At 42.0% G+C, this 25,683-nt stretch overlaps 1 protein-coding gene across 1 annotated transcript; it reads left to right on the top strand.

The window, feature by feature from the left end:
* The first annotated feature begins 303 nt into the window (after positions 1-303).
* FAM181B (family with sequence similarity 181 member B) lies at positions 304-4,236 on the top strand. Its single transcript, XM_043998618.1, has one exon. The coding sequence runs from the start codon at positions 2,413-2,415 to the stop codon at positions 3,700-3,702; it is 1,290 nt and encodes a 429-aa protein (XP_043854553.1). The 5' UTR covers positions 304-2,412; the 3' UTR covers positions 3,703-4,236.
* Positions 4,237-25,683: the final 21,447 nt, after the last annotated feature.

Here is a 25,683-nt window from a genome sequence, read left to right as displayed (position 1 = left end):
AGGTGGAAGTTTATGTCCTCCCTCAGACACATATTTATTGGGCATGGGCAAGTCATAACCTCTCAGTGCCTCCGATAACACTCTAAGATTCTAGGTTGTATGAGAATTGCTGATCTACATTGGAACAGGGAGCTTCTCCAAAACATAGTTTCTTGTAACAAAGAAATCACAGATATTCTCTCTGTCTCTGTCTCTGTCTCTGTCTCTGTCTCTGTCTCTGTCTCCCTCTCCTCCCCCCCACATGTATATATGCATAGACCAGTGCTTCCATTGGTGTCTTTCTGCCAATGTAGATTAATATACTCTGCAATTTATAGTCCATGAGTGGACTGAGAGGTTAAGTTATTGGTGCACCATCACCCAGCTAATGTGGGTCAAGAGAGGAAGGACTTGAACTCAAATCATCCTGACTCCATTGCCAACTTTCTCCACTACACCTTCCTCCCCCCACCTCAATCTCTAATCACAGTTTGTCAGTTGTCAGTTGTTTATTCTTACACTTTATAATCTGGATTCAAGGACTATCTACAATCATAGCTCCCCAACTCTTCTCCCTTACCAACTTGCTTCTTTCTTAGCCTTTTCTGCTCTTGGAATTAGGCAAGTGAAGGTTGATAGAGATAGTGGGTAGTGAGTGGTCCAATTTAGAGGAATTATAGGCTCCTTAGAGTGGAGAAGTGGGAGATAAGATTAGAAAAATAGTGGAGTTTCATGAATATCAAGTTTGGACTCGACGGTGTTAGAACCAGGGAGTCTTTGAGACTCCCTGAGAAGAATGATATGACCAGATCTATGCTTGTGGAAGTTATCTGGTAGATGTGTGAAATAATTGGAGAGGAGACAGAGTGGAGATAGGGAGGGGGTTGTTGGAACAGCCCAGTCAAGTTGTGCTAAGAGCAGAGTTGATAGAGATCTGGGATTGATACCAGGAAGCTGAGTTCAAATTTCCACTCTTACACTTCTGAGTATAATAGGGTTGATCAGTGGAACCCCTGATGTACAGAACTGTGCAGACCCTCCTCGATTTCCCTCCCTCCAACAGAGCATGTACACTCTAGCTCCGTGGGGAGTGACGGGTCCTTTAGCAGATCCCATAGTTTGCCCAGTCACCCTTGTTACAATGCATGCTACACTGTGACTATCAAGTAACGTAACTTTTCTATGTCCTTCAACATTTCCGAGGAACAGTTTATTTTGACTTCCAGATTCTTTTACTGGATTAAAAGTGACAGAGCAAACAACTTTCTAGGAATAAACGTCTTCGAGGAGTTTTTTTGTGACCTTTACGTGTACAGGAAGCTCCTTTCCCTGTAGTTGTTGACAAAGTCACAGATCCTTCACACGTTATTACTTATTGGAGGTGTGAAGGAGGAAGGGTAAAAACTTTCTAGAGTTGAGGGTGACGGCCAGAAAATCATTCAAACTAACCTAAAAAGGATTGATTAGATTCTGCCCTGTTGGTTTCCGAGCTGTTGTAGGGACTACACGGCTAGGCACAGAGGCGGGTAGCAGTGGACTCACTTGGGGCTAAAGGCGGAGTTATGTCGGAACGACTGGGGTTAGGACTAGAGCCTGCGTCTTTCCATTCCAGGGCCCCTTGTGCAGCTCTGGAGCTAGCCTCTCTATTGCTGATCCTCTTCTCAATGGTGCCCTGGGCTGGGTGGCATCACAGGGGCCAGGAACAGTTGCTCTAGTTTGGGGAAAGGATCAGGGGAGAGAGCGGGAGAGTGTCCTATTCCAAAATTAGAATGTATCTGTCTTCAAGATGCTCTTTGACGGAGGCGAAGCAGGGCAAAGGATACTTAAGTGAGGCTAGGATAAGGCAAACAGTAGGGGGTTGGGGGTGGGAGAGGAGGCGGGGACAGGGACATTCCATCTTCTTTCCTTTCCCATTTGGAGCTACGTGGGGAGAAATCCCAGAGGGTTATTTTAGAGGGAAACCAAAGGGTTAATACAGGGAGTAGGAGAGACAGAATAAGGGGGAAGGAGTGGGGGGGGGGAACCTCAAACCAAACTAAAAGAAGGCGCTCTTGGCTCCTCCCCTTCTCCACAGGGTCAGCACGCATCTCTCTCTCACCCGCCCCCCTCGCTCGTTCCCTCCCTCCCCTCCCGTTTACAAGATCTAATGAGCTCCCCTGGGAGCTAGAGAAAAGACCCTGGCTTCGAAGCACACGGAGGGCTCCAGTCCACTGGGCTAGGCAGTCTCGGGAGCGGGAGCAAGGATCCGGGTGCTGCGAAGCCCACCCTAGACGGGGCGTGAGCTGAATTGAGGCCTGGGGAGTAGGAGAGTTACTGTGGACGGCCAAGGGAGCAACCTCCCGGGGTCCAAGAAGCTCTCATTGGAAAGCGAAGTTAGGCGCCAATTAGCCCCGGGCAGAGAGAGCCAGAGCCGGGGGCCGGGAGGCCGTGAAGATGGCTGTACAGGCGGCTATCCTCAGTCCCCATCACTTCATCCCTTTTTGCTTCCCCGGGTCTCCTGGGGCGCTAGGGATGGACTTCGGAGACCTGGACAAGGGCTGTTGCTACGAGGAGGACGAGACTGGCGGGACTGGGGCCGCCCTGCTTGGTGAAGCTGTGGCCACCGAGGGAGCCGGCGGAGGGGACTTCAGGGAGGCCACTCGGGACCTGCTGAGCTTCATCGACTCGGCGTCCAGCAACATCAAGCTGGCCCTGGACAAGCCCGTCAAGTCCAAGCGGAAGGTGAACCACCGCAAATATCTCCAGAAACAGATCAAGCGCTGCACCGGTATGATGACCTCCTCTCCCGCCGCTGCCTCGGGCCCTGCCCCCTCCGTCTCTCCGGCCCCCGGCCCTGCAGCTGCTGTCCCGGCAGGGGCTCCCGAGGCGCCCCCGAAACGATTGCCTGCTGGCTCCCCCGCAGCCCCAGGCCCCCAAGGCAAGGCTCCCCCGAAGCGGGAGGGCTCCCAGGCGGCCGCCAGCCTGCAGAGCAAGAGCCTGGCTGCCCTCTTCGACTCTTTGCACCAGGTTCGAGGGAGCGGTGGTGAGAAAGGAGCCGAAACCTTGGCTGCGGCGGCTGGAGGCGGCAGCGGTGGCGGTGGCGGCGGCGTGGGAGCCGAAGGAGGCGGTCCAGCTGTGTCCGCAGCTGGGGCTGGTGGGGGCAAGAAAGTCCCTCTGCGGAACCGCAATTTGCCCCCGTCCTTCTTTACCGAACCGTCTAGGGCAGGTGGCTGTGGGCCGTCGGGGGGCGGTGTGACCCTCCGCGAGCTGGATAAAGGCGGCGAGGCGCTGGAGTTTTTCGAGCTCTTGAGTCCCGATTACTGTGCTGGGGGCGAGGTGGGAGGCTTACTGCCCTCTGAGCCTCTCGACTTGTTCCCAGCCGCCGTGCGGGCCCCCCAGGAGCTGGAACACATCCTGTACGATCCGCACCAGACCTTGGTCACAGGCTTGCTGTACTCTGAGCCTTGGAGCACCCCGTGCCCTCCAGCCAAGAAGCCTGCCCCCGCTTCCAGCCGCGGGGGCGGGGGCTTGACCTTGAACGAAACTTTGCGCCCCTTATACCCCGGCACCTCAGACTCCGCAGCTTCCAGCCTGGGCTCCCCTGGGGGAGAGGAGACCGCGGGCCACCTGACGCCTTTCGCCCAGTTCTTCCCTGACTGTGCTCTGCCAACCCCACCTCCTCCCCACCAGATGCCTTACGATTACGGGGTGGGGTACAGCCGGGTTGCTTATTCTGGGCTTTAGAGATTGGATTCTGGGGAGAGGGGGCAACCTTGAGGGAGGAATAGTGTAACGTGAACTCCCTTGTATGTACTCGTGTTAACACGACTGTGGGCGAAACGGCGCCGCTCTCTCTCCTAAGCTGAAAGATCGATTAAAAAGTAGACCTGACAATGAAACTGACTTTTTGGGGTGGGGGGTGGTGGGGGGGTGGAGTGGGGAAGAAACTTTGGAAAGGAAATGTGAAAAATGTGATTATCATCCACACTCACCCCCATTCCAAAGGAAAAAATAAGAACACAAAAATAGATATTTCTTGTAAAACAAATTGCAAGTACATACAATCAAAAGTTTGTAGGCAGAGAGGGAGAGAGCCTTAAATTTATACTTACCCTCTCCAGATTTTCAGAATCCAGGGTCAGTTGGGTTGCATTTAATGCTCTTTTCCTCTTCCAATTTAGCGCACTGGTGTTTATATGTGTGTGGTGTTGGTTTTTACCTCAAGTGGATTATGAATTTCAACATATTAGAACAATAATAAAAAGAAATATTTTATTGCTTTGAGTGTTTTCCTAGATGGTAGTTTTACATATTTTTCCTAGTATTGATTAGAACGGATAAACATCCGTTTACTGGATAAACATCCGTTTACTGGATAAAGAAAGTGCCATGGTCACAGAGTTCCTCCTGTTTTGGGTCTCATATGCTGGTCTCTCTGTTTGCCCTCCTCTCTTTTTCTTTCTCTTCCCTCTGTCTCACCTGTAGCAGTTTCTATTTTTCATTCCTTTATTTCTTTCACCTCTTTTCCTTTCTCCATTTTCTTTCCTTCCTTCCTTCCTTCCTTCCTTCCTTCCTTCCTTCCTTCCTTCCTTCCTTCCTTCCTTCCTTCCTTCCTTCCTTCCTTCCTTCCTTCCTTCCCCCCATCCCTCCTTTCTATCCTCCCTTTTCTGTAATGGCAGCTGTCTCTTTCATGCTGTGACCTTTCCTTTTGCATTTCTGCCTGTTTTTTTCTTTATTTTATCCTATCCTCCTTTCTTCATGCATTCTTTTCTGTGACTATTTCCATCAGGGATTTGTTCATTTATACTCTTTTCCCTTCATACTTCATTCTACTTTGGGATCAGACCTCTTTTGGAAAGTTTTCTGAATCATATCCACCCAAACCTGGTAGGTAGGTAGGTGGTGGTAGAGGGTCTTATGTTTAACTGTAAAAAGGTGGTTCTATCTTGATCTTGTGGCTTTAGTTGTTGTTAGAAGAATTAAGGTAGTTCCTAGTTCCAAGAAGACAGTAGAGTAGAGGTGTCTGCCTTCTGATGGAAGATTTGGGAAGTGTTGTTATTTGCCATGGAAGTGTTATGCTGGGCAGAATTCAGTTTTCCCAAATTGGGCACCAGCAGGGCTTTTTCATTGGCAGAAAAAGGGTAGAATTATGGTTTCAAAGTTAGCAGGGGAACAGTAGTGGTGCCTGGTTGGCTGCCTGGTGAGCTCGATGTTTTCCAGAGCAACTAATCAGTGATGATGCCTTAAGAGACAGAAGGTCATTAATTAAACATAATATAGATATTAGTGCCTGATATGTTATATCACATAAACAAACAGGGGCTATATTTAAAGGTAGGCTAGACCAATGGTAATAAAACCCAGATGAGCTGAAGTTAAAGCAATTTGTTGAAGTGGCAAATCTAAAAATTCTCCATTGGTATTTGCATGCATTAAAATCGGGAAAATATTTCTGGGATGGGACATGCAAAATCAAGTCAGAAAGTATTTGTTAAGCACTTACTATATGCCATGAACTGTGCTAAGTGCTGGAGAATACAAAGACAGGCAATCCCCCCCAAAACTGTCCTTGCTCTCCTTGAATTTGCAGTCTAATTGGACAACATGTAAACAACTACGTACCAACAAACTACATACAAGATAAATGGGAGATAGTCAATAAAGGAAAGACACTAATAATTAGTCACTGAAAATGCAGTCAGGATGGAGTATCTTGTGTGAGGACCATCAAGGAGGCCAGTGTTACTGGATCCTAGGGTATGTGATGGGGTATGCCATGTATGACAGGAAAGATAGAAAAGGGCTAGGTTATGAAGGGCTTTAAAAGCCAAAAAGAGGATTTCATATTTGATCTTGGAGGTAATAGGGAGCCACTGGAGTTTATTGAATGTGAGAGAGGGGACAGGGTCCGATCTTTTCTTTAGACAGATCAATTTAATGGCTGAGTGTAGGACAGAGTAGAGTAGGGAGAAACTTGAGGCAGGGTGATCAGTTGAAAGGCCAACAGTCTGGGTGTGAGATAATGAAGGATTGTACTGGGGTGATGGACTGGGCAGATACTATTAAAAGGGAAAGTAAGAGTAATTTTAAATTCTATTCCCAAATCCAAATGCCTTCTAATACTGGACAGTGCAATTAAAATTAAACAAAGCAATAGAAGTAACTTTAAATTCTATTCCCAAATCCTGCCCTTATGAAAAAGGAACCGTGCACCTTCAGGATGCTGCACTGAATTACTCAGTAAGAGGAACACAGAATTCCCTCTGTAGTACTACAGCAGACCATTCAGGCAAAGTGATTTCCATTGGGTTTCTTTCAGGAATATCTTGGAATGCTGATGGATTCCCTGATATCTGATAATCACTTGATTAATGTAAAAGTTCACCATGAATAAAATTGCACCTAAGAAGCCCAAGAGTCCAGGGGGTGATCCTGGAGGCTCTGGGGCAAGGAGATGTCGTGTGACTTTTTATTTCCCTCTCATTCTCTCCCCGAAAGCTTACTTCAGGCCAAAAGGCAAAACAATCTCTTTCCTCCTATGACTTCCTGGTATTTGGCATTGATTTAGAGCCAAATGATTGGGATTTGAATTCCGGCTGTGCCCATAGTGAGCTTCAGGTCCTTGAGCCAGTTATTTTTCATCTCTAGGGCTGCTTCCTCATCTATAAAATGAGGTGGATTGCACGAGATAATCCTGAAAGTTCCTTCCAGCTCTAACCCCATGATTGTTCTTGATATATGTATGTTTTTCCCTTCCCTTCTTCATTAAATTGCTATCACCACAACTGTCACAAATGCAATAGGTGACCTTTAACAAATCATTTCCCCACTGTTTGCTTTGGTTTTCTCTTCTAAAATGACAGTTAAAAAACAACAGCAACAACCCATTTATTAAGTGCCTCAATAAATGGGCACAATGCTCTACCCTGGGGATATAGATAATATAATAGTTATTTACATAGCATTGTAAGGTTTGCAAAGTGCTTGAGAAATATTTTATTTGATTTTCATAAGAAATCTGGGAGACAGGTGCTATTATTATCTCTTTTATGGAGGAAGAAACTGAGACAATAAAGATTAAGTGACTAGTCATGGGTCACACGGATAACATCTGAGACTGGATTTGAATTTAGGACTTCCTGACTCCAGGTCTACAATTCAGCTCATACTTCCACCTAGCTGCCTCTAGATGTACACACCCCCTACTTTTCAAGGAGTTTGTAAGATGGGAGTGGTGGTGGGAAGGGTAGAGACAAATATGAAAATAACCATGTTTTAAGAGAAAGTGAGGTCAGGAGAGGTCCATAAGAGAACTGGGAGGAACTTGAGGAGAAAGACATCATTTTGGGGAAAGCTAGGTGGATAAAGTGGATAAAGCACTGGCCCTGGATTCAGGAGGACCTGAGTGCAAATCTGACCTCAGACACTTGACACTTACTAGCTGTGTGACCCTGGGCAAGTCACTTAGCCCTCATTGCCCCATCAAAAAAAAAAAAGAAAGAAGAAAAAAAATTTTCTAGAGCATCCAGGGAAGGGACTTCATTAAACAGGTAGGACCCAAGTTAGACTTGGAAGAAAGGGAGGGTATTCAGTAGATGGAAATGGGGAGAAATAAACTCCAGGTCTTGGAATGAGGACAATATGAACAAAACCACAGCTTTATGAAAGAGCAGGAAGAACAAAGTATGGATAGGAATCCAGTTAGAGTAGAAGAGAATATGTAAAAGGTATTATGAGATAAGGCTGGATAGTTAAGATGGAAACAGATCATGGAGGTCCTTGTGTTACAGAAAGAGGTGCAGAATTTAGTCAGGGGGCAATGGGAATCCAAAAGGTACAATGAACTTGGATGGTTTCTAAAATCCCTTTCAGGAATGACATCCTAGGACTTTAAGATTTAAACTGGTCCACCAAATAAGGAAGTGTACATGCTTTTTTTTTTTTTTTTTTTTTTTTTTTTTTTGCAGGGCAATGAGGGTTAAGTGACTTGCCCAGGGTCACACAGCTAGTAAGCGTCAGGTGTCTGAGGCTGGATTTGAACCCAGGTCCTCCTGAATCCAGGGCTGGTGCTTTATCCACTGCACCACCTGGCTGCCCCCTGTACATGCTTTTTATTTTTCTCCCAGTAGAGTTTTAAAGGTCCCAAGTGGTTTCCTGGGGGTATGGTGGTGGGGAGGTTGATAGTTTGACAGTTTTGGCTATCAGTACAAGTTGATTATATCATAGGGATGATTGATCTAGAACTGAAAAGAATGTCAGATAGCATCTAGTACAACCCTTTCATTTTACAGATAAGGAAACTGAGGCACATGGGTAATAAGTGCCAGAGGCAGGATTTGAAACTAGCTCCTTTGGCTCTAGAGTCAGTATTTTTTCATTATGCTAAACTGCCTCTCTCAAACACAAGTCTAGACCTGGAAGGATCTTTAGGGATCATCAAGTCCAATCTTTTCATTTTGAGATGAGGAAACAGGATCAGAAAGATTAAATGACTTGCTAGCAGTCACACAGGTAGTTAGGGATGCCTCAGTCATTAAGAAATAAAAAAAGCTTTCCCATGACCTTGGCATCTCCCCCAGCCACTGTCTCATCTCTCTCATCTCCATTGCCAAGTCACTGGAAAGTTTTTTTTATCAGGTAGCTCTACTTCCCCACTACCTACTGTCTTTTCAGTTCCTTATAATCTGGCATCACTCATTACCACTCTACTGATACTTCTTTGACACTGGTGACCAATGACTTAATCATGAAATCAATAACCTTTTTCAGTCTTTTCTTTCCTTGATCTGTATAAAGCATTTGGCATTTTTGACCATTCCTCTCTTCTATCTTCGTAGTAGAGACCTTAGACACTTCCCTGGTTTTCACCATTTATAACTATTTCTTCTCAAACTCCTTGTCTTTTTTCTGACCCCTAATGGTCTGTCTTTGCTCCTCATATACTCTCTGCATACTCTCTTTCCTATCAGCCTACCTTATTTATAACTAGGGCTTCAGCTATCATGGCTATTCAGAAAACTTCAAGCCTTGATCTCTCCCCTGAACAATAGACCTCCCATTACTCACTAGACATCTCTACCTAGATAACATGTCAAAAATCAGTTTTCTTTCTCATAAAACCTGCTCCATCTTCTGGATTGGATTGGATTAAGTTGATCAGATTGAACTGCTTTATGGATTGAACCAGTTTGAGGCAGATTGAACTGGTTTGGACTACTTTGGACTAGATTAAAGCCAGTTTAAACTTGATTAGATCACATTGAAATGGATTGCATTGGTTTAGACTGGTTGCATAAGCAGACTAAAGACATGAGACAGGCTCATGATGAAACTCACTCTTATACCCTGGTACCTCCTCCTTCTTCTGTTCCATGGAGGAGAATGAGGACTGAGAAAAGGCAATTTGGCAATTAAGAGGTCACTGGGAATTTTGGAGAGGACAGTTGTGGTGGAAAGATGAGCTGTGGGCAATGAGCTGTATATGATTCAGCAGTGAAAAAAACTAATTCAGTCTTAGGCTGTATTAACAGAATACTGAACCTGAAGTTGGGAAGACTTAAGTTCAAATCTGGCCTCAGGTATTTGCTAGCTGCCTTACTTTCTGCCTCTGTAAGGTGAATTGCCACAATAATAGTATCTAGCTCCCAGGGTTGTTTTGAGGGTCAAATGAGATAATATTTATAAAGTCATTTGCAAACTGTAAGTGATATATTAATGCTAGCTATTGTAATAGCAATACATTTTACAGAATGAAGCAGGTGATAGTCCTATTTTACTCTACTTAATCAACTTCTGGAGTATTGGCTCTAGTCTTGGGTGTCATATTCATAATGGATATTTTTAAGTAGCAGTGTCCCAAAGAGGGTGAGCAGGGTGGAGAGGGGTCTCCAAATCATTTCATATAAGAATTAGTCACATGAGCTAAAGGTGTTTATCTTGGAAAAGAATAAACTTAATGGCCTACTCATGTAGGACATGAGTGTATGTTAGTTTTCAGATTCTTTGAGGCTTGTTATATAAGGGAAGGATTAGATTTGTTTACAAAGAATAGGGGAATGCTTGGGAAGGAAAAGACCACTAAAGTTACCTGATCTTACCTAATACCTGAGTAGTAATCTCCTCTTCTATATCCCTGACAAATAGTCGTCCAACTTTTGCTTGAAGTCTTCCCCAGAAACTAGTTTTACATTACTTTGTATATTACAATGATGTCAAAGTCTTTTCTCCTCTACTAGTAGACAATTTTTGTAGGCAGAGATATATGGCAGACTTCCTTCTTTCCATCAGAGAACCTGGCCCATGACAGTTACTCAGCAAACACTTGTATGAATTCCTTGAGGCTGGGGACTGTTTCTTGTTTTGTTTTTGTATTCCCAATGCCTGGAATAGTGTCTTATAATAAATCAACAAGAATCTATTTCATGTTTACTATGTGCCTAGTCATGTGCAAAGTGCTAGGAATACGAAGAACTTTCTGAAACAATTCCTGTTCTGAAGGAGATTACATTCTTTAGAAGGGAGATGACAAATAGAAGAACATACAAAATAGAGATACTCAAAATTTTTAGAATAAAATTAAAAGGCAATTTTTGATGGAGTAATAATAGTTAACATTTATGTAAAACTATGTGCTGGCTACTGTGCTAAGTATATTACAATTATTACTTAACTGTATCCTCGTGACAACTTTAGAAAGTAGGTGGTATTATTATTATTATCTACAGAAGAAGAAACTGACAGAGGTTAAGTGACTTGCCAATGATCACATAGCTAGTTAATGTCTGAGGAGGGATTTGAACTCAAGTCTTCCTGACTCCAGGCCTAGAGCTTTATCTACTGTGTCAGCTAGATGCCTTTCTAGCAGCCCTAGAAGTCAGGGAAAAGGCATCATGCAGAAGGTGCCACCTGAGCTCAATGTTGAGGGAAACTAGGGATCTTGAGAAGTGGAGATGGATGGAGAGGAAATGCATTCTGAGCTTGGAGGACAGCCTGTACAAAGACATCGAGGTCAGAGATGGAAGGCTCTGTATGAACTGAACTGAAAAAAAATCCAAGGACCTTTCTCAGTGTTTATTCTCTGCAACCTTGGACACTGTTATCACTCTCCCCACCCCATCCTCTCTTCTCTTTAGGTTTTTAGGATACCACTCCTGGTTTTCCTCCTACCTGTCTGATAGGTCCTTTTCTGTCTCCTTTGTGAATGGTGTAGATGAAACTTAAAAAGTGTGTCATGCATACATTTCCCACTAGAAAGCCAGCATTTACCAGCATACCCCTTTGTACTCCTATAGTTAGGAGGTGGGATATGGACAGTGATCCAGCAAAAGAGACAAAGAAAGAGAGAAGGAACAAATAGAGGGAGAGAAGACAAAGGTTAGAAGGGAGGGAAGGATGCTTGTTGGTGAAATTTCTTGAAGAAAATGGGGAGAGAATGGAGAAGAAAAGGGACACCTATTCATCAGATACTGGGGGAAGGGAAAAGATAGGTGAGGGTTACATCAAAGGATTGTGAGATGTGGAGGCAGAGACAGGAGAGAATTCTTGGCAATTGGCCTCAATTTTCTTGCTAATGTATGAAATGAGGACTTCAGCTAAGAGAATGGAGGAAAGGGGTGGTATTCTCATACCACTTTGGGAAGAGAAGGAAAGATGAGGGAAGAGGAGGGAAAAGCTGCTCTGGAGAGTGGAACAGAGAATCAGTTGGGTAGGAGTTAAAAGATGGCTTTGCTGCCTGTTAGAGCCCAGGTGAAGTGAGCCAACAAATTTGTGGTGGATTTAAAGATTTCAATCTTTTTTCAAGTTGGATGTTAAGTGGCAGCAGAGGAGAAAAATGGTTGCAGTATTCTAGGTATGGAATTTAGTGAGGCATGAACCACTTTAAGATAAGGGGGCAAGGTATTTGAGAGTGGAGGATAGAGTAGAGGGGAACTGGTAACTAAAGATTAGGAAGAAAGTATCATGAAAATAGTGGGGTTAGCCTAGGAAAGTACCAGGAATTGAGATATTATAGATTGCACTGGGAATCGAGAGTAGATTTCGAAGGAGTAAGATATACACATACAGAGAGAGAAAGAGAGAGAGAGAGAGAGAGAGAGAGAGAGAGAGAGAGAGAGAGAGAGAGAGAGGATAAATACAATATTATAATTAGATAAGGAATTTCAGAATTCAAGATCATTGATGTGGAAGACTTGTGGGTGAGAGAGCAAGTTCAAAGTTGAATAGATTGAGGAACATATAGTCTGAAATTTACCTTTTGTAGTTTCCATCCATTCCTCCCAGTTCTTCCCACTAGGACCAAGCAGACATCTAATTCCTGTTTCCCATGTTGTCGTTCAGTCATCCAACCTCATCTAATTCTTCATGACCCCATATGGGGTTTTCTTGGCAAAGATCCTGAAGTGGTTTGCCATTCCTTCTCCATTGGATTAAGACAAACAGAGATTAAGTGACTTGCTCATTGTCACACAGCTCATAAGTATCTGAGGCCGGATTTGAACTCAGGTCTTCCTGACTCCAGGCTCAGTGCTCTAGCCACTGAGTCACCTAGCTGCCTCCCTGAGAACATGCTAAATATCTGAAAACCATGTTCCTCCTAAATCCTCTCTTTTTCATCTTTTTGAAAAGAAAAAAAAGTAGGTTTACATATGTGTATACATATCTATACATATGTATAATGTATATACGCATAAAAACATATCTTTCACACACACACACACACAAAACTGACTTGTGAATTTGGAATGTGTGGAATAAAAGTGCAGCCTAGTCTTGAAACTATCCTAATACACAATATTGTGTGGTGAAGCTGGAAGATGGGAGCAGAACATGAATCATGGACTTCCTTGTATCTTTTCTGGAATAGTGTTCAATGAGGAGAACTCATTGTGAATTAATGATAGGGGGGACATTTTCTTCTCAATATTTTTTTTTTGTGGGGCAACTGGGGTTAAGTGACTTGATCAGGGTCACACAGCTAGTAAATGTTAAGTGTCTGAGGCTGGATTTGAACTCAGGTCCTCCTGAATCCAGGGCTGGTGCTCTATCCTCTTCTCAATATTTTAAAGGTTTATGGCAACACTGGCCAAGACAATGTTCTTCCACCAACAATACCTTGGAATCTATGACTAAAAAGTTTTCTTTAGATTACTTGGATTGTAAAGGAAAAACACGTAATTTGCCTTTTACCATGGAAGACAAAAAAAAATTAAAATAAACAAAAACGTCAGGTCTGGAAGCTGGCGACTGTATATGTCAGCAGATGTTATCTGAGTTTTATGTTTTCTTCTTTGGGAATGGTTGGGGGTGAGGAGGCCTCCAGACAGATCGGAGAGGAGAGGACAGAGGTGAGGTTAGTGGGTAGGTAATCTTTGCTTTCTGTCAGTCACAGGATGGGACACATAGGACTTGGAATGAAGCAGTTTGCCCAGAGACGGATCTCTTAATCAATTCATCTCACAACAACAGGGTTTCTAAAGCACGACCGGGTTTGAACTGGCCTGGAGAAATGCAGAACAAACTTGAACAGCTTCCCAGAACTCAGACAGAACCTGAATCACCTTGGCTCCGTTCCTGGGTCATGTGGAGCTGCCAGAACATTGTAAGAAAAGGCATTGTGGGCACACATAATAGAGACAGGAAACAGGAAGTACTGGGACACCAATAATGGCCCCTTTACAGAAGGGCTCCAAGTCTTTACATTTGCAACTTTTTTTTTTTTTTTGCATAACAGTTGTAAGCAAGGGACAAGTAACCCAAATGATGTCTCTATATTTATAGGCTTCAATGATTCAATTAGTTCCTTTACTAAAGCAGCTCACACCCCATCCATGCCTTAGCAGCTCATCTTCATGTATTTCTGTGGTACAAAAAAACTCACTGCCTAGAGGCCAACCTTGTGTTGACAGGTCCTTTTAGAAGTACTGAGGCTGGTCCTTGTACAAATTATAGAACAAGTCATTGCCAGGATAATACTAAAAACTTTTCTAGTTTGGAATATTTATAAGAGTATGGGTTCCACTGGCAGGGACTTTGAGAATCTGGTCACTTTCCCATCTCAATGAATCATTGGAGAAAGGATTAATGTATATACATACATCCACATGTACACACTTATATTATACACACACACACACACACACACACACACACACACACTTTTTTTTTGAGGGGGACCTAGACTTGTGTTTTCATTAGTACAGGAACTTTCTGTACCATTGCAGCTGGGACCTTCTCTTCATCTTAGAGGATTTCCTGGATGCACTGATAGGTTAAAGGATTTGCCTAGGATTGTACAATCAGGATTTCTCAGAGGCAGAATTTGAACCAAGGTCTTCCTGATTCCCAGGACAGCATAATCTATCCATTATGCTATGTTGCCTCTTTATGAGTACCATACATATATATATATATATATATATATATATATATATACACACACACACACACACACACACACACACACACACACACACATACATATAAACTCCCTGTAAAACCCTGTCTTGGTGATACAATTTATGTGATTGGGGATGTTGAGCTTGAAAGAGAAGACTAAGGAACATGCTCACTGTATTCAAATATTTGGAGACCTGTTGTGGGGAAGAGAGAGAATATGTGTGGCTTGTTAGCAAGACTTTTCTCCTGGATGAATGCTGATTTTAAATATATATATATATATGTGTGTGTATATATATATGTATACACACATATATGTGATATATATATGTGTGTGTATATATGTGTATGTATATGTGTGTATGTGTATACATGTGTAGGTGTATATATGTATATGTGTGTGTGTATATGTGTATATGTGTGTATGTGTATATATGTATATATGTGTGTATGTGTATATATATATTTCTGGAGGCTTATGAAACTGGAATCTTTTAGCTTTGGGCTTCTTGGAAGATTGTTTTCCACTTGAACAAATTTTTCTTTATCATTTCTCTTTCAATTTGACATTAAGGACATTTGTTGCTTCTCTCCATGTATAAGTTTAGATAGCTACTCAAAAGCTCATTCAGTACCTTCTTCAAGGACCAGCCTATTTTACAATGGAACACTTGTGGCTGGCTGCTAGAGACTGTGCTCTAGCAAGTTTGTCTCTGGGCATTAAAGAATATTTTTTTTCTGGGCCTAGTTTCTTTTAATACTATTTTAATCTTTTGTAAAGCTTGATTCCAGAATTGTCAATACACCCCATATGTTTTTATATTAACCAAGGGGTATGGCAGTCAGCCTCTATGGTCAGTCAGATGAAGGCTGTCCCTTCTAAGAGACTGTGTGTACTTGTGTTTGTGTTTGTGTGTGTGTGAACACCCACCCCCCACCCCTGTATACACACACAGGAGTGGAAGAATGTTGTATAAATATGAAAAAAAGTTACTGAATAGTCAAAGCTATGAAATAAATCTGAGGCTCTTACTGATGAGGAAGGAGTTGATTTCCTTCCAAGTAATGATGATTGGGGCCCCAGGAGTGGTCAGGTGAGGAAAGGGTCAGAGGAAGAAGAGCCAAATGGAGTTGACTGGTGACTCTTTGCTGAGGAGGGCTGAGACAACTGTTTGGTGGCCCAAGAACCCTCTCATGTTGTCAGTGAAGAATCTGAGGGTCAGGTCTCCTGTTTTCCATTCCAGTACCCTTTCTACCACACCATACTCCTTTTTTCCTTTACAGAGTGACTGTAGGATTGGCCAAATTTACCATTCCATTCTTTCCTTTTTATGCAACCTAATATTAAATTTCATACCCTTTAAGTATAGACCAGATTTTCTGGAAATAGTCCTCAAACTCATGGTAAAGTTTAAAATGATGCTGTGGAAAGATTTGGATTAGACATAGGGAAAGAATGTTAACATGGGTGTTGACTGACACCAGCTAAAAAAGTTAGATATTAGATAGTAAAGTAATTGACATAAGGATTGAAGAGCTAATATCAAACTTAGCCAGAGTTCAGATTTTTAAATTATATCCCTTTATAATTTATATTATATAGATATAATATGTATATATTATATACATTATACATCTACTAGTAGAGATATCTTCCAGGAACACCTTTTTGCCTCTTGACCTCATCTTCATCAAGTCCACTAATTTTCTTCCTTGGTATACCTCTGTACCAGATTGGATCTTATTTGAACAGGAGGGAAATTGTTAAGGTATCAAAACCTCTAGCGCAGGTACATTCTTAGGACGGGAGGATGAGCATTGATTGTTGTTGGCAAAGAAGCTTCTGTTTCCAACTAGAGACATATTTAAATTACAGTCTAACCCTGGGTGAAGTTGTACTAGTTTACAGGCTATAAACATCCTAGCTATGTGTGTGCATGCTCATGAACACACAGATACACAGACACACACATACACACAGAGATTGCTGTTCCAAGAGGGAAGGCAATTGTACGGACTCAGAAATGCCCACAAGAACACTTCTTAGGGAAAAGAATATTGGATTTGAGTCAGAAAACCTGGGTTCAAGTCCAGATTCTAGTTGTCACTAACTGGATGTCTTTGGGTTATCACTTTATATCTTCCTATTTCCATATTCCCATCTCTAATATGAGTGAGGGTGGGATGGTGGACAAGTTGATCCCTAAAGTCCTGAGATTCTGGGTCTCCCAGCCATCTTAGCTATGCTGTCTAGCCACACCAAAGGGCCTCATCCCAGTTTCTCTTTGCATGCTGCTGAGCTGTAACAGCCCCATTTGCCCTGCTTCCTATCCTCAAATACCCCATTACCACATCTCCAGGCAGAAGGGTTGGTCTAATATTTGTTCTCAGTACTCCTGGCACGGATAAGTGTCATAGCCTATGGGGGACTGGACATAGTGTCCAGAGTGACAGCAGCACTGTCCCCTGCTTCATGCCTCACTACACTTGTTTCTCCCAATTATATTGTAGGAATAAAGGCAGTAAAGGCTGGTGTAAGCAATTAAAGCCCACTTGACTTGAAAGCTTTTTTTTAAACCTTAACATTTCTGCCGGTCCTACCTCTTCCACATTTATTGACATTCTAGTTTTTGACCTCATAGCTGGACCTTGGTTTCCCATTTGAACCTGGGGTTCTCTGCCCCACAATTTGAGATCTGTTGTTCATCTGGCCTTGACTTAATACTTACTTAGCCTAACTATGTTCTTGATGACACATGCTGACCACTCTGACTGGCCTCATTCTCAACAGTTCCATTCAATTCAACAGACTCCCAAGATGCACTAGGCACTGGAAAGTGTCCAGGATTCAGAGTCAGAGGACATGTGTTCAAATTTCCAGCTCTGCTCCACCCCCTGAGTCTTAGAGACTCAGTTTCCTCATCTACAAAATAAGAGGTTGGACTAGATCAGGACTTCTTAAATTTTTTCCATTCGTGACCCCCTTTTTACTGAGAAATTTTTACTCGACCCCAGGTAAATAAGTATATAAAATAGGCATATATAACCTTTTACAGTTGCCAAATTTTTTATGACCTCCCTTCCCCAGTCAGTTACGAGACCCAGTATGAGGTTGCAACCCCCAGTTTAAGAAGCTAGAGACTAGATGACCTCTGAGGTCTAAACTTGTATTTGTTGACATAAATAAATAATTGCTTCCCTGGTGCACGTATCTCAAGAGCCAAGAGTTTGAAACCTTTTATTTAGCTGCTAATTTAAGAACTCCAGTAATGGGGAAATCAATACATTTAGGTAGTCTATTCAGCTTTTGGAGAAATTACCCATCAAAAAGTTTTTCCTTACATTGTGTCAAAGTCTTTCTGAAATTTCCACTCATTGTTTTCAGTTCTACCCTTGGGGACCACAGAATAAGTCTAATGCCTTTTCCAGATTATGGCCCTGAGAAAGCTTGAATACAGGATTATGTTATCTTTAAATCTTTTCCCAGGCAAAACACCTGTTTCTTTCAACTGAGCCTGTTTTCTAGTCAGGGCTGTGCTGGAACCAGCTCCTACTGGCTCCTAAAAGCTGATTGTTAAATTTTTAGTGTGAGCATTTACATCTCAGAAATTGTCAAATGCTATGCAAGTCAGGGCTTGATTTATTGTTTTTCTGATTATCTAGACATGAAAAAGTGATGGAGAAAATGTTAATGAAATGAATTAAACTGAAAAAAAAAGTGGCTAGTGTCCCCAAAGAGCTGGTTGTTAAATATTTACCAGCACACTCCTGTCTCTAGTCCTCCAATAACCCTGGACATATTGAAATTTATCAATGAATGTGATGTCCCAAATGGAACATGATGCACTGAATTAGGAGTCAGAAGTCCTTGATTCTATGTATGATTCCCCCTTACATTGGGCATTAAACATTGGTCAAGTCAAAGATTAACTTATTTATGCCTCAGTTTCCTCATTTGTAAAACAGGGATAATAAAGTCTACCTTGTCTACTTTGCATTGTTAAGAGGATCAAATGAAAAATCTAAACTAAAGTGGTTTACAAAGCATGGTTCTAAATCATTATTACCGTCCCTATTTAATAGATGAAGCAGTAAAGGCACAGTAAGGTCAGCTATTTTGTCTAAAGTGTTGTTCACAGTGTTAGTGGCAAGGCTGTGGGGCTGGAAGCCACGTCTTTTGATTCTCAGCTAGGCTGGGGTTGGGGAGTAGGCTTCCAGTTGACTGGCTGAGCATCCCTTTTCACAGAGCTGACTTTCCTTTTCTTTTTGGGCTGTTCTGGCATAGGCTGAAGCGAGACCAGGCCTTTTCTTTGGAGGAGGCCTCAGAGGGAAAAGGCCATTAATAGTCCTGCTCAAATGACTGGAAAATCCTATTCTACTGTTTCAATGAAATCACCTCACCTTCCCGGCCCACTTCGGTGACCTAGACTAAAGCCCCACAGAGCCTCCTAGTGGTCAAATGAGTAAATGACACACAACATTATGTTCTCTAGTCTTGGATCCTGTTGGGAAAGGTCAAATCTGTTTTGAAATCATTTGGCAAAGCAGGATCCATGTATATAGACAACTTGGACCTTTTTCCTCCTGATTAGAAGATTTCTTTTGACCCGAATGAAACAAAAGCATCTTTAGGTGATATGTAATAACAGGGATTGAAAAAACAAAAAATGAAACCAGTCACTCACCACATAAAAATGTAGGGAGAATGTCGAATATCATTGGTTGACTTCAAAAAATAAGAGTTCTTAGCTTCTAAAGTCCCTTTTCTCTCTGAATAATATGATTTATTCAGAGAGAGAGAGAGAGGGGAAAGGATAGGGGTGAGGGAGGGATAACTAATATGATCCTGTACTTCTCCTATAGGCAAAGCAAGGCAACAGATGATTATTGTTTATAATGTTCTAGGCACTGTGAGAAGAGCTGAATATACACAAATACAAACAAAAAGAAAGACAGTTCTTCCCATCAAGGAGCTTATATTCTAATGGGAGATGACAATATATGAAAGGTGATGGAGAAGTATTTATGAGGGGCATGGTTTTGAAGTTCAAAAAGCCACCCTGAGTATCTGAACAAAAGGAAAGCCCCTGGAAACTCATCAGTAAGAGAAAGGGGCCGGTCTGGCAGATGTTACAGGATAAGAAGGACTTCTGTGGATATTCTAGGGCCAGGAAGCCCCAGGTGCTGGAGGAAGCTCTAGGGTGAGAATAGTTGAGGCATGGTATTGAAGGTAGAAGCAGAACCTCAGTGAAGGAAGAAAGGGGTAGGAGAGTAGAAAGGGCTCTCTTCTTTTTTCCATCTATACTATTTCACCTGGTGATTTCATCAGGTTCCATGGATTCCATGGATTCAATGATCGTCTCTATGTTAATGATTTTCAAATCTACTTATCCAGCCCTAACCTGTTTGCTTGACCTTCAGTTTCACACCTCTAGCTGTCTATCGAACACCTTGATCTGGATGTTCAGTTTCTTAACTCAACATGTTCAAAACTGAGCCCATTGTGGCTAAACTTCCTGAAAAGGCTACCTTCAGAAATAGATGCTTCCACTTCCTCTCCTTTCACTCTTAATTCCCTACAATATGACTTCTGACCTTATCATTCAACCCAAACTGCCCTCTCCAAAGTTACCAATGATCTCCTAATTGCCAAATCCAATGGCCTTTTCTCAATCCTCATCCTTCTTCTTTTAAAAATGTAATAAACATTTTTATTTATAGTTTTGGGTCCTAATTTTTATCTCTCTTTCCCTCCCTCCTCTTCCCCCTTCCTGAGGTGGCGAGCAATCAGATATGAGTTATATATGTATGATTATGTAAAATATTATTTTTCATTTTGTACAAGAAAACTTGATTAAAAGAAAAAAGAAAGAAAGTGTCTGTTCCATCAATATCAGTTCTTTCTTTGGAGGTGGATAGTATGTTTCATCAATAGTCCTTTGGGATTGTCTTGGATCATTGTATCAGTGAGAATAGTTGTCATTCACAGTTCTTCATCAAACAATATTGCTGTTTCTGTGCACAAAGTTCTCTTGGTTCTGCTCACTTCACTGTACATCAGTTCATACAGGTCTTTCTAGGCCTTTCTGAAGTCATCCTGCTTGTCATTTCTTATAGCACAATAATATTCCATCACCATCATATACCACAGCTAGTTTAGCCATTCCCCAATGGGTGGGCATTCCTTTGATTTCCAATTCTTAGCCACCACGAAAAGAGCTGTTAGAAATATTTTTGTACAAATAGGTCTTTTTCTCTTTTTGGGGATGTCTTCCTCATTCTTCTTGACCTCTGGTTTTGATACCCTCAATAACTCTCTTCTGATACTTTTCTCTCTTGGTTTTCTTCCTACCTATCTAATTGCTCCTTCTCAGTCTCCTTTGCTGAATCCTCACCCAGGTCATGTTCATTAAGTGAAGGTATCTTACAGGGCTCTGTCCTGGGCCCTATTTTCTTTTTTCTATACCACTTCACTTGGTGATCTTATCAGCTCTCATATATTTAACCATCCCATATATATAATAACCATTTATGCTGATGATTTTCAAATCTACTTGTCCATCCCTAACCTCTCTGCTGAACTCTAGTCTTATATCTCCAACTACCTTTCAGATATCTTGAACTGGATTTCCTGGAATAGAATTCCTCCCCCTTCCCCCAGGATCTCAACATATATGTCATCCTTGATTCCTCATTTTCTCTTACTCTCTATTTTTTTTCTCATGACTTTTCTGTATCGCCCTCATTTCTCTTTCCATTTTTCCTCTACCTCTCTAACTTTATCTTCAAAGTCCTTTTTGAGTGCCTTAAGGACTGAGACCAATTTATATTTTTCATGGAAGCTTTAGATATAGGGGCCCTGATGTTGTTATCCTCTTCTGAGGGTGCACCTTGATCTTCCTTGTCACGAAAGAAGCTTTCTACGGTTTGAAACTTTCTCTGACTGCTCATCTTGCCTGTCTTTTACTTGACTTTTAACTACTTCTTAGTATAGGGGTCCTGCTTCCAGGTTATACTGTCCCAAGCTTCAGGAGGTCCTAGGTGTTATGATTTAATGAAGGGCAGTTTCTTCACTGGCCTGGCCTTTTCTCTGGTCAGTATATAATCCCAGGCCAACTTACTAATTAACCAGGCAGCAAAATTTTGAGTGCTGTTAGTTGTTAGCTCTGATGAGCCTGCACCTCTCCCCTGCCCACACTGGGCACCACTGCTCAAGGTTTCTTCTTGGTTCCCAGCTGGGGTAGGACATTCAAATTCCCTCTTAGCTCCTGAATATACCCTGGTAGACTCCCCCCTTGCAGCCAGCCATTCAGCCCTCTCACTAGACCATGAGCTTAGTTCCAGAAGACTCCAGCACTGCAGGTGATTCAGAGGCTCGGGGTAAGTTTTTCTGGTACAGTCTACCTGGGGCTGGATCTGTGTCAGTGTGATAGTGGGGCTGGACTCCACTCCCTCCTGCCAAACTTCCAAGCTGTCTTTGGCTGGAAACCAGGAGTTGTTTTCTGGCTGTGTTTGGAGATTTTTTGGAGTAATTGTATCAGGAAGTCTGAGTGTTTACTGCCTTTCCTCTGCCATTTTGGTTCTGTCCCTTTACCCTTTATTTTTTTGATAATAATAAACATTTTTATTTAAAGTTTTTAGTTCCAAATTACATCCCTCCATTCCTCCTTCCCTTACTCCCTCTCCAAGGAGGTAAGCAGATATAGGTTATACATGTGCAGTTATGTAAAACATTACAGTTATGGGGGAAATTAGTGGGGGTTGTGGTATGGATTCTTAGGAATTCTTCCTTAAAGAATTACACCCTCCTGCACACAAATCCAATTAGAATAAAATAATATTTTATTTAGGTGCTAGGGAAAGGAAACCAAGAGGGAAGTCCTTTGACTTCTCATGCAGAAAAAACATGGCACTGTGGTGTGGTTCTCTGAGATACCTATCTCCCCAAGCAGATGACAGGCAAATACTTTTATAGAGGACTGATGGTGGTCTGATGAGGTGATCATCTAACTGTGGAAAGTTCCCTTTTTGGGGGAGGACTGTCCCCCACTGGTGGTGGTTAGGAGAAGTTTGGGGAGAGGCAGCTCTTATCTCTTGAACCATCTCTGTCCCCCTTACTCCACAAAGGCAGCAGACACACCCAATGGGCCTAGCTCTCCTGCTTCAAGGTGTATCTCAAGGAGAAGACCCATGTCAGCTGACCAGGTCAAACTTCAATAGTCCTAACCCATTACAATGACCACATTAGTCATTTTGTATAAGAAAACTTGAATAAAAGGGAAAAAAAGAAAGTGAAAAATAGCCTGCTTCAGTCTGTGTTCAATCAATATCAGTTCTTTCTTTGGAGGTGAATAGTATGCTTCATCATTAGTCCTTTGGGATTGTCTTGGATCATGTATTTCTGTCTCTCACCCTTTATATCCAATCTATTGCCAAGACCTGTTGATTTTACCTTCACTGCATTTCTTGTATATGCCCTCTTCTCCCTTCCCACACTGATAGCATCATGGTAGAGGACCTTATCACTTCATGCCTGAAGAACTGCAGTAGCCTTCTGGCTGGTCTCACTGTCACAAGTCTCTCCCCACTCTAGTCCATCCTTCACTTGGTTATCAAAGTGATCTTCCTAAAGCGCAGGTCTGATCATGTTACCCTTTCCTCTCCTGCACTCAGTAAACTCCAGGGATTCCCTATCGCATCCAGGATTAAATGTAAAATCCTTTGACCTTCAAAGCCCTTCATAGTCTCCCCCTCCCCCACACTTTTCCAGTTATTATACACCTTATACTACCCCATGTACTCTTTAGTCCAGTGACAGTGTCCTCCTTGCTATTGCTCCAACAAGAAACTTATCTCCCAACTTTGGGAATTTTCACCAATTGTCTATCCCCCATGCCTGAAATGTTCTAGCTACTCATTTCACCTGCCTGGCTTCACTGGCTTCTTTTACTATCCAGCTCCAATCCTATCATCTACAAGAAGCCTTTCTTGATTCCCCTTAATTCTAGCATATTCTCTCTTTTGATTATTTCCAATGTATCCTGTACATAGTTCATTTCCCTCTATTTTTTTTTTTTTGCATGTTGTGTCTCCTTTTAGACTGTGAACTCCTTGAGAACAGGGACTGCCTTTTCTTTTTCTTTGTCCCACTAGTGCTTAGCATAGTGCCTGGCATGTAATAGGTACTTAATAAATATTTATTGCTCGATTCACTGACCAGTAGGTGACTGTTCTTGGTTGCTAAACTGTGCTGGTTGATGCTGATTGAGAAACCGGCTAGCCACTGATGGTAATTCTAGATGATGCTGGACTTGCTCTTTCCTTCACTTCTGTAATATTGCAGAGCAAGTTATGGGAAATGACTTGCCCATAGTCATGCAGCTAGTTGATGGCAAAATTTGGACCAGAATGCAAGACTCCTGATGTCCATTTCACTATTCTTTCCCCTAGAGCAGGCTTTCTTATCCTTTTACAGACAAATGAAGGCTTGGCCAATTTCCTATCCGAGATGGTCATGGTGGTGAGGTTAACAATGCTGGAAATGTCAGGGAAAGTTGGGTTGAGATCCTACCTTCAACACTTACTAGTTGTGTGGTCATGGGCAAATCCCATAGTATCTCTAAGGCTCAGTTTCATCAAAAGTAAGATGGGAATAATATTTGTTGTATTTCCCTCCCAAGGCCATGAGGGTCAAATGAAATTTTTTATGCATCTATACATACATACATATATTCATACATACATTTACATGTGTACATGTATATGTATACAGCATGTCCAATACATTTAGTGCATTTAAAAACTTTAACACATTATATATGTATGTATATATGCATATATTTATAGACATGTAGTTTTATTTGGTCGTTTCAGTTGTGTCCAACCCTATTTGGGGTTTTCTTGGCAAAAAATACTGGAGGGGTTTGGTGTCTGGGACCAGATTTAAACTTATAAAGATGAGTTTTCCTGACTCCAGGCCTGCCATAATATCCACTGTGCCACTTAGCTCCCCATATCAGTAGAGGTAGTAGACTTTTAAAGAATTGAAGAAGTATGGATATGGTATGGAAGTAGGGAAACAAACTCTGGGTACTACCATTAATAAGCTCACCAAAGTGTGAATGCAGAGTGATCACCTTGGAGGTCATCTTGATCTAAATAAATGTGGGAAAAAGAGAGATGAGGAGGAGGAAAAAGAAAAAGATCTAAAGGATGTTAGTTGGCACAGTGGATAGAGCTCCTGGTTAGGAGTCAGGAAGACCTGAGTTCAAATCTAGACCCAGTTATTAGCTGTGTGACCCTGAACAAGTCATTTAACCCTGTTTGACTCAGTTCCTCATCTGTAAAATGAGATGAAGGAAATGGAAAATCACTACAGTATTTTTGCCAAGAAAACTCCAAATGGGGTCACAAAGACTCAGCCACAACTGAAAAATGACTGAACAACAATAATGTGCAAGATGAATCAAGAGAGTGATACAGTAGGAAACACAAACACATCCATACAAATATAAACTGATGGAATCTTAGATTGCACAGAAGGATACATGGTATTCAGGAAATGGACAATGTTAAATGGGAGAACTTCTAGAGAGAAGCAACTATAATGGAAAGGACTTGCGTTCATGCCATCTGAAGATTAGTTGAAAGAATTGGGGATGCTTAGTTAGAAGAGGAGCAGACTCCCATTCTACTGGAGTCTATAGCCCATTCTTTAAGTCAAAAGGGAAAAGGACACCAAAGTTTTTGGTCACTTTGTTTGAATCTAAAGCTTGTGATGGGAGAAATCTTTATATTTGGGAAACTGATTTTGGCATTTACATTGGAGATCATTGGTATTGCTGGTTTATTCATTCAAGCATCTGTTTTTCTTTTTTCCTTTTTCTCTATATCCCCAGTATGGTCCTTGGCACATGGTTGATGCTCAACAAATACTTGTTGAATAATTCTTGGATAAATCTTTCTTCTAAAATATTGTGAATTGTGTGCCAGCCCAGTGGGGACTTGCTCATTCATTATCTTGGGTTTTCTGGGTTGGAATATACAAGCTAATAGGAAAAATAAAATAAAAATAAAATCTGGACATTTTCTACCCTTGTCTTCAATGCACCATGTTGCTGTGAGAACCTCTGACTCAAGGGACACAGTTATTTGTGTACATTTTCATTCATTCAACAAGAATGTATTAAGTACATGTGTAAGGAACTGGGAATAAAATATCAAAACAAAAAACAATCTAAGCTTAAATGGAAATATTTGAAGGCAGTAACTGTCTTTTTCTTCTTTTTATCTTTCTAAGTGTCCAGAACAGGGACTTGCATGGAGTAGGCG

The sequence above is a fragment of the Dromiciops gliroides genome, chromosome 3 (assembly GCF_019393635.1).
Source record: "Dromiciops gliroides isolate mDroGli1 chromosome 3, mDroGli1.pri, whole genome shotgun sequence".
Classification (NCBI taxonomy): Eukaryota; Metazoa; Chordata; class Mammalia; order Microbiotheria; family Microbiotheriidae; genus Dromiciops; species Dromiciops gliroides.
Note: the sequence above shows the minus strand (reverse complement) of the source record. Positions and strands in the feature narration are given on the sequence as shown.

Coding starts and splice junctions, on each gene's coding strand:
- FAM181B (XM_043998618.1), top strand. CDS start 2,413: ATGGCTGTACAGGCGGCTATCCTCAGTCCCCATCACTTCATCCCTTTT.